The 15,908-nt window shown below is 38.5% G+C and overlaps 2 protein-coding genes across 2 annotated transcripts in view; both read right to left on the bottom strand.

The window, feature by feature from the left end:
- Positions 1–9,897: 9,897 nt before the first annotated feature.
- On the bottom strand, positions 9,898–10,641 carry LOC107697594 (eomesodermin-like). Its single transcript, XM_016498393.1, has one exon. It carries the CDS (start codon positions 10,609–10,611, stop codon positions 10,060–10,062), a length of 552 nt encoding a protein of 183 aa, XP_016353879.1. The 5' UTR covers positions 10,612–10,641; the 3' UTR covers positions 9,898–10,059.
- A 174-nt stretch (positions 10,642–10,815) lies between these two features.
- LOC107697593 (eomesodermin-like) overlaps positions 10,816–15,908 on the bottom strand; it is a 5,615-nt gene continuing 522 nt past the window's right edge. The window contains exons 2-7 of the mRNA XM_016498392.1: positions 14,460–15,070; positions 13,035–13,189; positions 12,839–12,960; positions 12,509–12,667; positions 12,364–12,425; positions 10,816–11,599 (exon numbers count right to left, since the gene is read on the bottom strand). Coding sequence (XP_016353878.1) covers positions 10,978–11,599; positions 12,364–12,425; positions 12,509–12,667; positions 12,839–12,960; positions 13,035–13,189; positions 14,460–14,980 — 1,641 coding nt within the window. The 5' untranslated portion in view covers positions 14,981–15,070 and the 3' untranslated portion in view covers positions 10,816–10,977. The remainder of the gene's footprint in view (positions 11,600–12,363; positions 12,426–12,508; positions 12,668–12,838; positions 12,961–13,034; positions 13,190–14,459; positions 15,071–15,908) is intronic.

Here is a 15,908-nt window from a genome sequence, read left to right as displayed (position 1 = left end):
ATACCTTCAAAACTTAAGCTAAATTGAGAGCAATTAAACGATCTGGGTGTCTGAGAGAATCCGCGGCGGCGCAGGTTCATCTGGTTTTTCTGCTTGAAGAATGTGGTGAACAATGACTTTTAGTTCTTCAGCTGAAGGAATGACAACACAGGTGATTGTGAAACTCACATTAGTGTGTGTGTGTGTGTGTGTGTGTGTGAAGATGTCCAGAAGAGTGGAGGTGATCATCAGCTCCTCAGCTCCACAGGATCAGGCCGAGCCTCCTCTTCAGATCACGGAGTCGAAGCCCGGAGAGCATCCAGGAGTGAAGGGCTTCCTGAAGATGCACCCAGCGGTGCTGGGGGTAAAAACACCTGCTTTAACTGAACATATCTAGAGCTGAGAGTCTCTGAGCTCTCGAGCTGAACCTGTGTATGTGTATGTGTGTGTGTCTGTGCGTGTGTGTGTGAGTGTGAGTGTGAGTGTGAGTGTTTGTGTGTGTGTGTGTGTGTGTGTGTGTGTGTGTGTGTGTGTATGTGTGTGTGTGTGTGATCCTGCAGTGGCTGGAGATCCTGACTGGTTCCATGGTGTTTGGACTCGTCTATTGGAATTACGATCTCTGGTTGTTGATACCGGCTTGCTTTGTGAGTCTCTTTTATTATATACACTAATGGTCAAAAATCTGAATAATTAGAATTTTTAATGTTTCTGAAAGAGTCTCTTCTGCTTATCAAGGCTGCATTTATCTGATCAAAAATACAGTAAAAATTGTGAAATATTATTCTAATTTAAAAGAACAAACAAAAGATTCAGTGAGTCAGTTTTAAATACATCAACTTAAACCTTCAAACCTGAAGCTGAATTAAGGAAAGTTCAAAAGAACAGCATTTATCTGAAATAGAAATCCTTTGTAACATTATAAATGTCTTTATTCTCACTTTTCATTCATTTAATGAGTCCTTGATGAATACTTTAAGTAATTTTTTTATCTACCCTAAACAGTTTACACAAAAATATTGTGCAGCACGACTGTTTTCAACATTGATAATAATCAGAAATGTTTCTTGAGCAGCAGATCAGCATATTACACTGATTTCTGAAGATCATGTGACACTGAAGACTGGAGTAATGATGCTGAAAATACAGCTGCGCATCACAGAAATACATTACAGTTTAACAGATATTCACATAGAAAACAGCTGTTTTAAATTATAATAATATTTCACAATTTTTACTGTATTTTTTATCAACTAAATGCAGCCTCGGTGAGCAGAAAAGACTTATAATTATTCCAAATGTTTAATCTGTAATGCATATATATTAATGTTTTATTCGACATGATGTAGAGCTGTAAAGAAATGCTGAATAATGTTCATATTTCTCACCTGTCTGATGCTGCTGTGTGTCTGTAGGTGGTTTTAATAGGAGTTATAACAGCTACAGCTGCATGCACCCGCAACCCTTGTCTGGTCAGTCATCGTTATCTTACATTTGGACAGTTATAGAAAACCCATATAATGATCAGATCTGCAGAGGTGTTTGATAATAAAATAAACTGATGTTTGTCATGGTCAGGTGATCACATCTCAGGTGCTGAATCTGCTCAATATCTGCAATGTGGTGGCGACCATCGTCGTGTTTTTCGTCATAGTCGTCTTAGGGATTCTGAGGGATGTGGTGAGTGATTATTTCTGCTGATATGAATCCAGCACAACCTGTAGGTGATGCTAGTGCGGTTATCAGTAGTGTTTAGTCTAAAGAACACCAGAATGCACACACAAACTAATGTTTGCATCCGCTTACAATGTTTTAATCTGAAATCGGAACTTTCATGCATGAAAACTTACCTGGTCTGATTTGAATTATTACCATAGAAGTGGTTGAACACAACGATTCAGTTCATGCTATTGACTTATGAAACCTTGGGTCCTAATGATTATTATAAAACAGATAGTTCCGGTCCTTGATTCTGATTGGCTGAGCCGCGTTCGAAGCTGTTGTAAATTACTCTACAAATATATACCTTTGTTTACGTTTGTGTGTTGCTCGGCAACCACTTTGTAGCAACCACAACTGTTTCTGAGGAGCTACATTGTTTGGTGGAAGAATACTGTTTTTATTAATATCATTACACTTTATTTGCTCTGTTTTATTTTGTGAAACCCTACTACGTATATGGAATAACCGTTTTATAAAAGCAATAAGCCCCGTGAAGCCGTGGTTTACGGTGACTTTATAACAGCTAAGGGGCGTTGTTAGTTTAAACCACGGCTTCTTGGGGCTTATTGCTTTAGTATACTCATATTTATTTGTAATGACATGCTAATAATTCATCTGGCTGTTGTAGTTTTTTGGACATTTACTGCGTGCCCATTTCCTGAGCCGTTCTGAGAGTTCCCAATCTCTGACCACAAACATCGCCTTCGTCGCCTGTAACGGTCTGGGCCTCATCTTCTCACTTCTCATCATCCCAACATTGTGCTGCTGGTGTAAACCGGTAAATCAGTGTTTATTTGAGATCTATGACCTCGTCTTGACCACACGAGACGCTCAGGTGTCGATGTGCTGCTCCTCCAGAGAAAGCGTCTGATGGTCATCCACATGAACGCAGCTGACGTCGTGGATCATCCGCGTCCAGAATCTTCCCCGCCGGCCTATAGTCCGGTCCCGTCTTCAGATCCGCCGGCATACGGGGTGTGTATGAGGAGCCTCTGCTTAAAAACATCACCTTTTTTTATTTCAATGACATGAATGCACTGTAATTTTATTTGATAATGTTTTTTATTTAATAGTTTGTATTTTTAAAGGATTTTATGGTACTAAATTATACTTGTGCAGTAGTTATAATTAGGGTTGCGAAAAAAATTCCAGTAGATTTCGGAAGTATTCCAGAAATTTTGGAAACTTTCCAGGATTTTTGGGAATATTCCAGGGACTTTTGGAAAGTTTCCGGAAATGTTCCACCCCTTTGCAACCCTAGTTATAATCCATTAATCATCTTAAGCATAGACCTGAACTTTTCAACTTACACGGTCATAAATCTTGAATGTGCACAGACTTAAATTTGGTCTCTTTTTAAAAAAGCACTAAATGATACATTATTGTCAAAGTTAATTAAAAAAAATGAAAAAGTTTATCTAATTTTATTATGAAAATGCACAAAAATATTTCCAAAATTATATGAAATATGCATTTAACAAAACACGTTTTACTCTAAAACTGAGAAAATGAAAGTCATAAATCTAAACAGGTTGTGCTCCAAATTTTAGGTTGACATCACAAAAAATGAGCTTTGAGTAAGATTTTGTTTGGGCGCAGTACCAAACGTTTCCACTAGATGAACTTAGTTTCCCATCGGTGTCCAATGAACAATACTAGAGTGAATATTTTTTTAAGACCATTTAACCTTTTCAAATCACGTCCATGATTTTTTTGTGTTCACATAGCAAGTGAAGTTTAACCTTTTCCATTCCGATTTGGTCAAAAATGGTTGAAGACCACCAGAAACATTGCGGTTCAAAGCATCCCAGCATGCACCTGACAGACTTTACATTCACATGCATTTAGCAGATGCTTTTATTCAAAGCAACTTGGATTGCATTCAAGGTTTACATGTGATCAGTTGATGTGAATGTCTCTGTTCCTGCAGGAGGAACGACGCTCGACGCTCTCTGGAGTTTCTGCTCAGACGTGGGCCATGAGGAAATGGAAAGAAGAACTGCAGCGCAGCAGAAAACCCATTCAAGTCTGACCGGATTCATTTATTTCCAGATCAGTCCGATTTCTATGCTCTAAAGTAGAGCTTCATCTATCTGATGGGCATATAGAGAACATTCACTGCTGGATGTCACAGAACCTTCTGGAAGACATGGGAACTTTTTATCTGAAATAATGCACATTAGATTTTTCTGTGTCCTTGTTTTTAAAAAACAACCACATTAGAAAACACCACATGTGAAACTCTGCACATGTGCATTATGAAATAATCAGGGTTTCTGCAGGTCTTAAGTCGTCCTTCCACAAATTAAGGCTTAAAAAGGGCTTAAATCAGAGCAAAAAAAGTCTTAAATTCATAAAGTCATGGCATGAACTGCAAAAAAATGAATATCTTCCTCAGTATTATTGTCTTGTTTTTAAGTACACATATCTAAACATCCTGAAATCAAAAAATTAAGTCTTGCTTTTTTTTTTTAATGTATCAATATGAAGAGAGTTTATGGGAAATGAAAATTAGTTTTCCCTTTGAATTAAGTTGATTTTTATCTGTCGGACTTTGTGTTTTCATGCTTTGAAGTGTTGCTAATGTAACTCAATGTGTTCTCCTTAGACATTTACATTGAGAGCATAGTGAAGTATTGAGTTCCCTTTAATTTATTCCTTCGATTTTCTTTTCTTGGTCTCAGAAGAGTCTTAAACTTGCCTTCGCAGAACTTGCAGAAACCCTGACACGCAGGATTTTAGCATTATTTGTGGGTCAGAAACAATGTTTAAGTGAGATTCTGAAAGAAATGTGAGTAGTTTTAGAGAGTGTTTCAGTATTTGGATGAGGAGCTGTACTTGCATGACTGAAAAAAGCTGTCCCAAGATGACCGCTGAGACATTATTTATGATATTTGCTCATCTACGGACAGTTCGAAACACAGGAAAAGTGTCTTAAAGTGCTTCTGCATTCCCTCAATCTCACACATGCTCTTCTTATGTGCAATGTAACTATTATAGTTTTTTTTAGTTTTCATTTGAATGTACACACAAGCACTTTGTAAACCGTTTTGAAGGTGCACTATAAAGTTCATGTATTATTAGTAGTGTTATTGGTATTGTTGTTCAATGGAGAATTTCCCAAATCTAATGAATCTTTCTGGGCAACACGTTCTGTTGGTTTCTCATCAGAGTTTTGCCATCTGATTCATTCATGATCTGTTGGAGAAATTACATGATTTTATTGAAATGATGTGGTTATATATATAGATGTATTTATGACTGAGCAGGACTCAAGCTGCAAGGTATGTTGTCTCCCCATTACTGACAGTTATTTCTAAAATCATTAAATGGTTTAATTTGGGTTTATCAAACTTAAAACGTTTGACTTTTAAAGGGACAGTTCACCCAAAAAGTTGTTCCAGTGAGCTTCTTTTTTATGTTGAGCACTTTATTATGTTTCTGGCAGCCACTGACTTTAATACACTCTCAGAAAAAAAGGTACAAACACTGTCACTGGGGCGGTACCTTTTCAAAAGGTACACTTTTGAACCTTTTAGGTACTAATATGTACACTTTAGGTACCAATATGTACACTTTAGGTACTAATATGTACCTTTAAGGTACCAGTATGGACTCTTTAGGTACAAAGTTGTGCCTTTTGAAGAGGTACCACCCCAGTGACAACTTTTGTACCTTTTTTTCTGAGAGTGTAGTATGGAAAGAAATACTATGGAAGTCAGTGGCTACCAGCAACTGTTTGGTTGCCAACATTCTTCAAAATATCTTCTTTTGTGTTCAACAGCGTTGGAACAAGCGGATGATGACAGAATTTTCATTTTTGGGTGAGCTATCCCTTTAAGGGACTGATCAGATGTTCTTCAGGCCTCACTACTTTGTTCTGACACTAGAGGTCAGTGTCCTCAACATTTAGTGAGCAACACTTCATCTACATATTTCTCTTTACACAGCTTTAGAACTTCTGGATTCATGTTAATGATATATAATCCACCATATCTGTGTTTGTTCCATGTATTTCCCTTAATGTAACACGCATTCAATTCTACAGTCTATTCAGATCTTCATACATCCCAACTCAAGCATCTTATACTGATTTTAGTGAGACCGTTCAGTTATTGATCTGAGTTTCTGTCTCAGGTTTCTTCTAGACTGTTCTGCTTTTTTTGCAATTTGATTTTTTGGTCACATTTTAGTTTGGGGGAGGCCGGTCCCGTCTTCAGATCCGCCGGCATACGGGGTGTGTATGAGGAGCCTCTGCTTAAAAACATCACCTTTTTTTATTTCAATGACATGAATGCACTGTAATTTTATTTGATAATGTTTTTTATTTAATAGTTTGTATTTTTAAAGGATTTTATGGTACTAAATTATACTTGTGCAGTAGTTATAATTAGGGTTGCGAAAAAAATTCCAGTAGATTTCGGAAGTATTCCAGAAATTTTGGAAACTTTCCAGGATTTTTGGGAATATTCCAGGGACTTTTGGAAAGTTTCCGGAAATGTTCCACCCCTTTGCAACCCTAGTTATAATCCATTAATCATCTTAAGCATAGACCTGAACTTTTCAACTTACACGGTCATAAATCTTGAATGTGCACAGACTTAAATTTGGTCTCTTTTTAAAAAAGCACTAAATGATACATTATTGTCAAAGTTAATTAAAAAAAATGAAAAAGTTTATCTAATTTTATTATGAAAATGCACAAAAATATTTCCAAAATTATATGAAATATGCATTTAACAAAACACGTTTTACTCTAAAACTGAGAAAATGAAAGTCATAAATCTAAACAGGTTGTGCTCCAAATTTTAGGTTGACATCACAAAAAATGAGCTTTGAGTAAGATTTTGTTTGGGCGCAGTACCAAACGTTTCCACTAGATGAACTTAGTTTCCCATCGGTGTCCAATGAACAATACTAGAGTGAATATTTTTTTAAGACCATTTAACCTTTTCAAATCACGTCCATGATTTTTTTGTGTTCACATAGCAAGTGAAGTTTAACCTTTTCCATTCCGATTTGGTCAAAAATGGTTGAAGACCACCAGAAACATTGCGGTTCAAAGCATCCCAGCATGCACCTGACGGACTTTACATTCACATGCATTTAGCAGATGCTTTTATTCAAAGCAACTTGGATTGCATTCAAGGTTTACATGTGATCAGTTGATGTGAATGTCTCTGTTCCTGCAGGAGGAACGACGCTCGACGCTCTCTGGAGTTTCTGCTCAGACGTGGGCCATGAGGAAATGGAAAGAAGAACTGCAGCGCAGCAGAAAACCCATTCAAGTCTGACCGGATTCATTTATTTCCAGATCAGTCCGATTTCTATGCTCTAAAGTAGAGCTTCATCTATCTGATGGGCATATAGAGAACATTCACTGCTGGATGTCACAGAACCTTCTGGAAGACATGGGAACTTTTTATCTGAAATAATGCACATTAGATTTTTCTGTGTCCTTGTTTTTAAAAAACAACCACATTAGAAAACACCACATGTGAAACTCTGCACATGTGCATTATGAAATAATCAGGGTTTCTGCAGGTCTTAAGTCGTCCTTCCACAAATTAAGGCTTAAAAAGGGCTTAAATCAGAGCAAAAAAAGTCTTAAATTCATAAAGTCATGGCATGAACTGCAAAAAAATGAATATCTTCCTCAGTATTATTGTCTTGTTTTTAAGTACACATATCTAAACATCCTGAAATCAAAAAATTAAGTCTTGCTTTTTTTTTTTAATGTATCAATATGAAGAGAGTTTATGGGAAATGAAAATTAGTTTTCCCTTTGAATTAAGTTGATTTTTATCTGTCGGACTTTGTGTTTTCATGCTTTGAAGTGTTGCTAATGTAACTCAATGTGTTCTCCTTAGACATTTACATTGAGAGCATAGTGAAGTATTGAGTTCCCTTTAATTTATTCCTTCGATTTTCTTTTCTTGGTCTCAGAAGAGTCTTAAACTTGCCTTCGCAGAACTTGCAGAAACCCTGACACGCAGGATTTTAGCATTATTTGTGGGTCAGAAACAATGTTTAAGTGAGATTCTGAAAGAAATGTGAGTAGTTTTAGAGAGTGTTTCAGTATTTGGATCAGGAGCTGTACTTGCATGACTGAAAAAAGCTGTCCCAAGATGACCGCTGAGACATTATTTATGATATTTGCTCATCTACGGACAGTTCGAAACACAGGAAAAGTGTCTTAAAGTGCTTCTGCATTCCCTCAATCTCACACATGCTCTTCTTATGTGCAATGTAACTATTATAGTTTTTTTTAGTTTTCATTTGAATGTACACACAAGCACTTTGTAAACCGTTTTGAAGGTGCACTATAAAGTTCATGTATTATTAGTAGTGTTATTGGTATTGTTGTTCAATGGAGAATTTCCCAAATCTAATGAATCTTTCTGGGCAACACGTTCTGTTGGTTTCTCATCAGAGTTTTGCCATCTGATTCATTCATGATCTGTTGGAGAAATTACATGATTTTATTGAAATGATGTGGTTATATATATAGATGTATTTATGACTGAGCAGGACTCAAGCTGCAAGGTATGTTGTCTCCCCATTACTGACAGTTATTTCTAAAATCATTAAATGGTTTAATTTGGGTTTATCAAACTTAAAACGTTTGACTTTTAAAGGGACAGTTCACCCAAAAAGTTGTTCCAGTGAGCTTCTTTTTTATGTTGAGCACTTTATTATGTTTCTGGCAGCCACTGACTTTAATACACTCTCAGAAAAAAAGGTACAAACACTGTCACTGGGGCGGTACCTTTTCAAAAGGTACACTTTTGAACCTTTTAGGTACTAATATGTACACTTTAGGTACCAATATGTACACTTTAGGTACTAATATGTACCTTTAAGGTACCAGTATGGACTCTTTAGGTACAAAGTTGTGCCTTTTGAAGAGGTACCACCCCAGTGACAACTTTTGTACCTTTTTTTCTGAGAGTGTAGTATGGAAAGAAATACTATGGAAGTCAGTGGCTACCAGCAACTGTTTGGTTGCCAACATTCTTCAAAATATCTTCTTTTGTGTTCAACAGCGTTGGAACAAGCGGATGATGACAGAATTTTCATTTTTGGGTGAGCTATCCCTTTAAGGGACTGATCAGATGTTCTTCAGGCCTCACTACTTTGTTCTGACACTAGAGGTCAGTGTCCTCAACATTTAGTGAGCAACACTTCATCTACATATTTCTCTTTACACAGCTTTAGAACTTCTGGATTCATGTTAATGATATATAATCCACCATATCTGTGTTTGTTCCATGTATTTCCCTTAATGTAACACGCATTCAATTCTACAGTCTATTCAGATCTTCATACATCCCAACTCAAGCATCTTATACTGATTTTAGTGAGACCGTTCAGTTATTGATCTGAGTTTCTGTCTCAGGTTTCTTCTAGACTGTTCTGCTTTTTTTGCAATTTGATTTTTTGGTCACATTTTAGTTTGGGGACCAATTCTCACTATTAACTGGTCATGCAGAATAAGTGCTTTGTAAGTGCTAATAAATAGCCAGTATTCTAGTAGTATGCATGCTAATAAGCAGCTAGTTAATAGTGAGAATTGGTCCCCAAACTAAAGTGTCACCAGTTTTCTTATAGTCGTGGAAAAGGCACTAGTTTTCAAAGCTCTTTGCTGAATTTCTGACGTTTTGCATGGTCTAAATTAATTAATAATACTGTATATTCAAAAGAAAAGATGTTTTTAAAAATACCCATCCAAAACAGCAGTGGTTTAATACATATAACAGCATTACTTTAGACAGAAACAATATGCTTGAGATTTTAATAAACGTGACCCTGCAGCACAAAAGCAGTCTTAAGTCGCTGGGGTATATTTGTAGCAATAGCCAACAATACATTGTATGGGTCAAAATTATACATTTTTCTTTTATGACAAAAATCATTAGGATATTAAGTAAAGATCATGTTCCATGAAGATATTTTGTAAATTTCCTACTGTAAATATATCAAAACTTAATTTTTGATTAGTAATATGCATTGCTAAGAACTTCATATTCATATTCTCAATATTTAGATTTTTTTGCACCCTCAGATTCCAGATGTTCAAATAGTTGTATCTCAGACAAATATTGTCCTATCCTAACAAACCATACATCAATGGAAAGCTTTCAGATGATACATAAATCTCAATTTCGAAAAATTGACCCTTATGACTGGTTTTGTGCTCCAGGGTCACAAATCACAAAATGGCCAAATCGATCAAAGTTGGACACACGTGATGTGGATCAGTCTTGCAGTTCAGCGCATCCACACCAAAATCAGACGAGACTGAACGCTTCTCTAGCTGCTGGCGTAGAAAGCGTAATAGCCGATGGCCTTGTATCACCTTCACACTTGCTCTGTTCCAGAAACTCGCCTCCGTTTGCAAACCACCGAGTAAATGCTCGGCTCCACAGAGTCTAGAGGTTTCAAAGGCGGCGTGCTCTCCATCCAGGCTGAAGTCTGACTAAATGCGTTTCCTTCCCTAGATTTGTCCTTATCGGGCATGTGGTCGTCTGTGAAGTCCGTGGGACTCGGTCTGGGTGACCAGGGCAATCCGGACGCCATTTTTCTGGGATAAGAGCCTCTGGAGCCCCATCCTGCGGTGACGGATGCGAAGGCGGCATCTGGATAGTAGCCCAGCGAGTGTGCGCTCTGCAGAGGTAAGGATTTGAAATTGTACGGTAATAACGAGCTGGAATAATCGCCCTCGTATGCCGTCAGTTCCAGCTTGCTGCCGCTAGCATGCTGTACTGAAGTGACCAGCCACCTCTGAGCAGCGCCAGCGTCCTCCACCGGAGGAGAAAGCATGCTGTTTGTCTGCGAAACCATCCGTTCTGTGTTGTAAAGGCGACTCGGGGTCAGATTGTTGACAAACTGGTCCTGCAGAAAGGGTTGCATGGTGTAGCGCGTGCGAGGTGAGTCTGACGGCGACGGTGTTCTCAATATTTAGATTTTTTTGCACCCTCAGATTCCAGATGTTCAAATAGTTGTATCTCAGACAAATATTGTCCTATCCTAACAAACCATACATCAATGGAAAGCTTTCAGATGATACATAAATCTCAATTTCGAAAAATTGACCCTTATGACTGGTTTTGTGCTCCAGGGTCACAAATCACAAAATGGCCAAATCGATCAAAGTTGGACACACGTGATGTGGATCAGTCTTGCAGTTCAGCGCATCCACACCAAAATCAGACGAGACTGAACGCTTCTCTAGCTGCTGGCGTAGAAAGCGTAATAGCCGATGGCCTTGTATCACCTTCACACTTGCTCTGTTCCAGAAACTCGCCTCCGTTTGCAAACCACCGAGTAAATGCTCGGCTCCACAGAGTCTAGAGGTTTCAAAGGCGGCGTGCTCTCCATCCAGGCTGAAGTCTGACTAAATGTGTTTCCTTCCCTAGATTTGTCCTTATCGGGCATGTGGTCATCTGTGAAGTCCGTGGGACTTGGTCTGGGTGACCAGGGCAATCCAGACGCCACTTTTCTGGGATAAGAGCCTCTGGAGCCCCATCCTGCGGTGACGGATGCGAAGGCGGCGTCTGGATAGTAGCCCAGCGAGTGTGCGCTCTGCAGAGGTAAGGATTTGAAATTGTACGGTAATAACGAGCTGGAATAATCGCCCTCGTATGCCGTCAGTTCCAGCTTGCTGCCGCTAGCATGCTGTACTGAAGTGACCAGCCACCTCTGAGCAGCGCCAGCGTCCTCCACCGGAGGAGAAAGCATGCTGTTTGTCTGCGAAACCGTCCGTTCGGTGTTGTAAAGGCGACTCGGGGTCAGATTGTTGACAAACTCATCCTGTAGAAAGGGTTGCATGGTGTAGCGTGCGAGAGGCGAGTCTGACGGCGACGGTGTGAGTCTTTCACGCTCTGGAACGGTGTACATCCTGAAAGATGAATGCAAATAAGATAAAAAACAAAGGTTCCAAAAGGGGAACCACAGAAGAACATTTTGGGCTCCTCAAAGAACCTTTCAGTGATCCGTTCTTAAAGGTGACATATCATGAAAATCTGACTTTTCCAGGTTGTAAGTGCTATAATCAGGTCCCCGGTGCATCTACCAACCAAGGAAACGTGAAAAAGATTAACCCAGTAACTTTGTTTTGGGAAGCCTTTTTCTGCAAGCGTCTGAGAAAACGAGCGCGTCTGATTTCGCTCCCTTGGTGACGTGGCAAAGGGATCTCATTATAATATTACCGCCCCTTAATCTGTAAGTTTCCACCCACGCCGCCGTCATTGTGTTTTCGCAAGCGACAACGCTGTACCAGCTCTAATGCCGTGATGAAAGTTTGAGCAGAACATGCTAACTGTTCTGTATCTGTGGAGTATTTTGAGCTGAAACTTCACAGACACATTCTGGGGACACCTGAGACTTATATTACATATTGTAAAAAGGGGCATAATATGTCTCCTTTAAAAGAACCTTTAGTGGTTCCACACTGGCTTTCACAGTGATGCCACAGAAGAGCCATGGTTTCTTTTAGCGAAGAGTTCATAAAACAACCATTTATTTCAAGATTTTCATTTTTAACCGTTTGTGCAATGGAAAGACTCCATGCATGTTAAAGGTTCTTCATGCACCATCAATGCAAATAAAGCAGCTTTATATTTAAGAGTGAACGGTGAGATATCAGTGATATAATATACTCACGAATCATAATTATCTCTAAAACCCTTTGCGAAAGGATTGTGGTCGATCTTGAGTTGAGTGATCTAGAAGAAGAAGAAAAACACAGATGTGAAGATCAATCCTAACTGAGCGTGTGAAGCACGCATATCTTGATTTATGCTCATACATCAGTATTCTGATATGCAGTAACAGCGATGAACTGGTTCTCAGGAAAGGTGAAGATCTGAGTTTTAGAATCTCGTCCAGTGCTTTCAGTTCCGTCGTCGGACACTTCAACGATGTGAAGCCTGGGCTGGTACTTGTGTAGAGACTGAAGGACGATCATCTGATTAAAGACATTAATTAAAAGAAAACATAGAATCAGAGCACACATTTAAAGGTATTTGTGCTAGTTAGTTGCATTTTTATCACAAAAACAATATGCAATGCATTTAGAACAATTATTTATGCATCAGTAATTGTTCTATTCTTACAAAATAAAAATAAAATTGTTTACCTGTGAAGCATTGGTGTTTGCTCCTTTATTGTTTGTTAGTTTCAGTTTACCGAAAGAAATTTCTTGTCTCGTCCAATGAGCGCCTGTGTTCGGCGATTCGGGGTGGACGTAAACCTTATTTCCTAAAATAATAAAACAGAATTTAAATGGAATAAAAATAGCGCATGCTAATTCTATCGATTTCAGTCCTCCACACCTTGCAGGTTACTGTCGGCTTTCCCGCAGGTCACCCATTTTCCGCCCTGAAATCTCCAATGGTTGGGATCGGCCAAAACTATGTCCACAAACACATTATAATGCGTCGTCAAACTCAAGCCGGTAATATTGAAACCTAGAAATGGGAACATCCGCCTGTCCGGGGAATTAAAAGACAAAACAAAGAATGAATACAAATTATGAAACAAAAAAATATTCTGTTAACTCGTGCGAAATATATCTACAGCTTTCATTGGAATAAATGTTTATAAAGAACTTCTATGTTTTTTTAAGCGTTCAACCTAAATTTGTTTAATGGTGCTATTTCAGGTATCAACTTTTTTTTTTTTTTTTTATCAAAAACTAGCCTAAACTTTTTGTGATATATGTGATATATGTATAAATGATAACAGTAGGCTATGGCAACACAAGCGCCATGTCAATTAACTACAGAAACACTATTTTGAAACGATTATGTCATATTTAAAAGACCCCCGATTAGCCTACTTTAGCCCATTCGTATATTTATTTAAACACTTTAGCATTATTATAGAATTTCGATCGTCTTAAAAACATTTATAACAACACAAGAGCGCGTGTACTGTTGCTATAGCAAGAATTTTGCGAGGTCGAAATATGTATAGGCCTATTCTTTTGATCTAAACACTTTTTGAAAGGTAATAAGAATATTTAAAACTCTTTTTAAAGTCCCATCAGTTTAGGCTACTTTAGAGCGTTCTTACAAGGAAATATTGATTAAATGCGTCTATTTGTTTAATTGCCGTTAACCATTATTATGGAACATCGATTATGCCAAAAATATTTCCAACAACACAAGCGCTCGTAGGCTATACTGTTGCTATAGTAACACGTCAGCTCGGGATTTCCCGCCCGGTCAAATACTTATATCCTCGTGATCTAAATATTCAAACACTATTTGAAAACACATTTCAAACGTTCGATCGATCGATAATCAGAATATCTGAAACACTTATTTTTAAGATCCTCTCAGCCAGTTGTTTGTGATTTAGAGTGGTCATTTAGCTATTAAAACAAAACAATGTATTATTTGTCTAATAACTGTTGACCATTATTATAATACATATATAGCCTCAAAAATATTTACGACAACACAAACTCCGCGTTACTGTTGCTATAGTAACACGTCAGTTCGGGATCGCGTATTATTTTGCGCCAGGTAAAAATACTTTTGACCTAAACACTATTTAAAACGTTCTTTCTGTAATAAGAATACTTAAAACTGTTAGGTCCATCTGCCGGTTGTTGTGATTTGCTTTGGAGCGTTCTTACAGCCTAATAAAATATTGGTAGGCTAATTTATTTGTTTATTATAGAACATCTATCGTCTCAAAAACATGAAACCTGCATTTTCCACCGGTCCAGAGCAGAGGTTTGATCCGCTCACCTGCCCTGTTTGGTGATGATCATCTCGGTTTGGTGCCGGTGGAATTTGAGCCACAGCGGCCGGTTGCACAGATACACCTGAGCTCGGAGCCCCGCTCCGGACAGAGCCATGGAGCCGATACCGGAGCCCTGATACGAGTGGAAGCTGTTTCCAGAACCGTGTCCGAACTGATACCCCGCGCCGAAGTCGCCGCGTCCCCCGCACAGAGACTGACAGAAGCCCGCGGAGGGAAGCACGGAGCCGTAGTGCAGCGACGCCGCGTACCGCGATCCGTCCGAACCGGCGAACACGCCTCCGGTTTGACTCGTGTACGGAAACAAGGCGCACGGACTCGAACTCGAACTCGAACTCTCCTGCGCTTGCTGCGTCGAGCCCATCATGAAATAGCGATTGGACCCGAGCCCGTTGAGTATGTACCGGCCGCCGCTCGAGACTTCATCCTCACAGATGATCGGTGAAACTTTCCCGTCGTCCGCCTCCGTGTGTGAGGAAAGTGCGGAACCGGATCCTTCCCCGGGCATGTTTGGATGGTCTGTCAATCCGAACTACCGATCCGAATCCCGAGGCTTGATAATTCGATCGCCGTTAGTTGCTGTCGCGTCTCGGCATCACTGCGAACGACAGGATGAATGTGTTAAATCTACAGAAAAAGTCAGGTTAAAAATAAAACTCTAACTATCTGCACATGGTCGACATTTCAGTGCGAAGTTAAGAACAAAGTGAAACGTTTTGCTTTTAAGGATCTGAACTAAAACCATCCTCCATGGCAGGTAAAATAATAAAATAAAATAATTTTATTTAATTAAAAGTGTATTTGTTTTCATCATACATTAGCTGTTAAATTCGGCTAAGTGTAGTATTTTATTTAATCGGCGAGGTGTATTATTCGTTCTTAAAATATATTCCTATATATCACTTTATTATTTTCTATTATACGCACGCAATCATTATTATTTTAATGCATTTATAAAAGCATTTTAATTAAATCGCCTATGTTGTGTGCGCCTCAGTATCATTAGTTAAGACTAACTGGTTAGTCCTCGCTACTGTTAATGTTATTCTTCAGTTGAAAGCTTCTCCGGTGTTGGATTTAATCGAATAACAACAGATAATAATAGTTTTATAAACATATTAATAATTAAAACTTAAATTGGCGCTTTCGATTTTTAAAATTCATTAATGTTTATGCAATCTAGACTTTTTTTAGTGTCATGTGAGCATAACCTTAATGTTTGTTATTTTAGAATCAATTCTGCCTTTAATGGATCAACAAAAAATAGTTAAGCGCTAATAATTCAATAAGCTTGATTTTTGCAAGTTATTGTATAGGCTTAATATGGCTCATCATCGTTTATGAATCTGTGAAAATGCCTGCAAAATGAACACGTGTGTTCCGACAATATTTATGATTTAACAGAACTGTGTCATTCCGGGGGGGGGGGGGGATAG

Source organism: Sinocyclocheilus anshuiensis, unplaced genomic scaffold (assembly GCF_001515605.1).
Source record: "Sinocyclocheilus anshuiensis isolate Anshui unplaced genomic scaffold, SAMN03320099.WGS_v1.1 scaffold1312, whole genome shotgun sequence".
NCBI lineage: Eukaryota > Metazoa > Chordata > Actinopteri > Cypriniformes > Cyprinidae > Sinocyclocheilus > Sinocyclocheilus anshuiensis.
This window is presented reverse-complemented; position numbering and strand designations above follow the sequence as displayed.

Coding starts and splice junctions, on each gene's coding strand:
- LOC107697594 (XM_016498393.1), bottom strand. CDS start 10,611: ATGCAACCCTTTCTGCAGGACCAGTTTGTCAACAATCTGACCCCGAGT.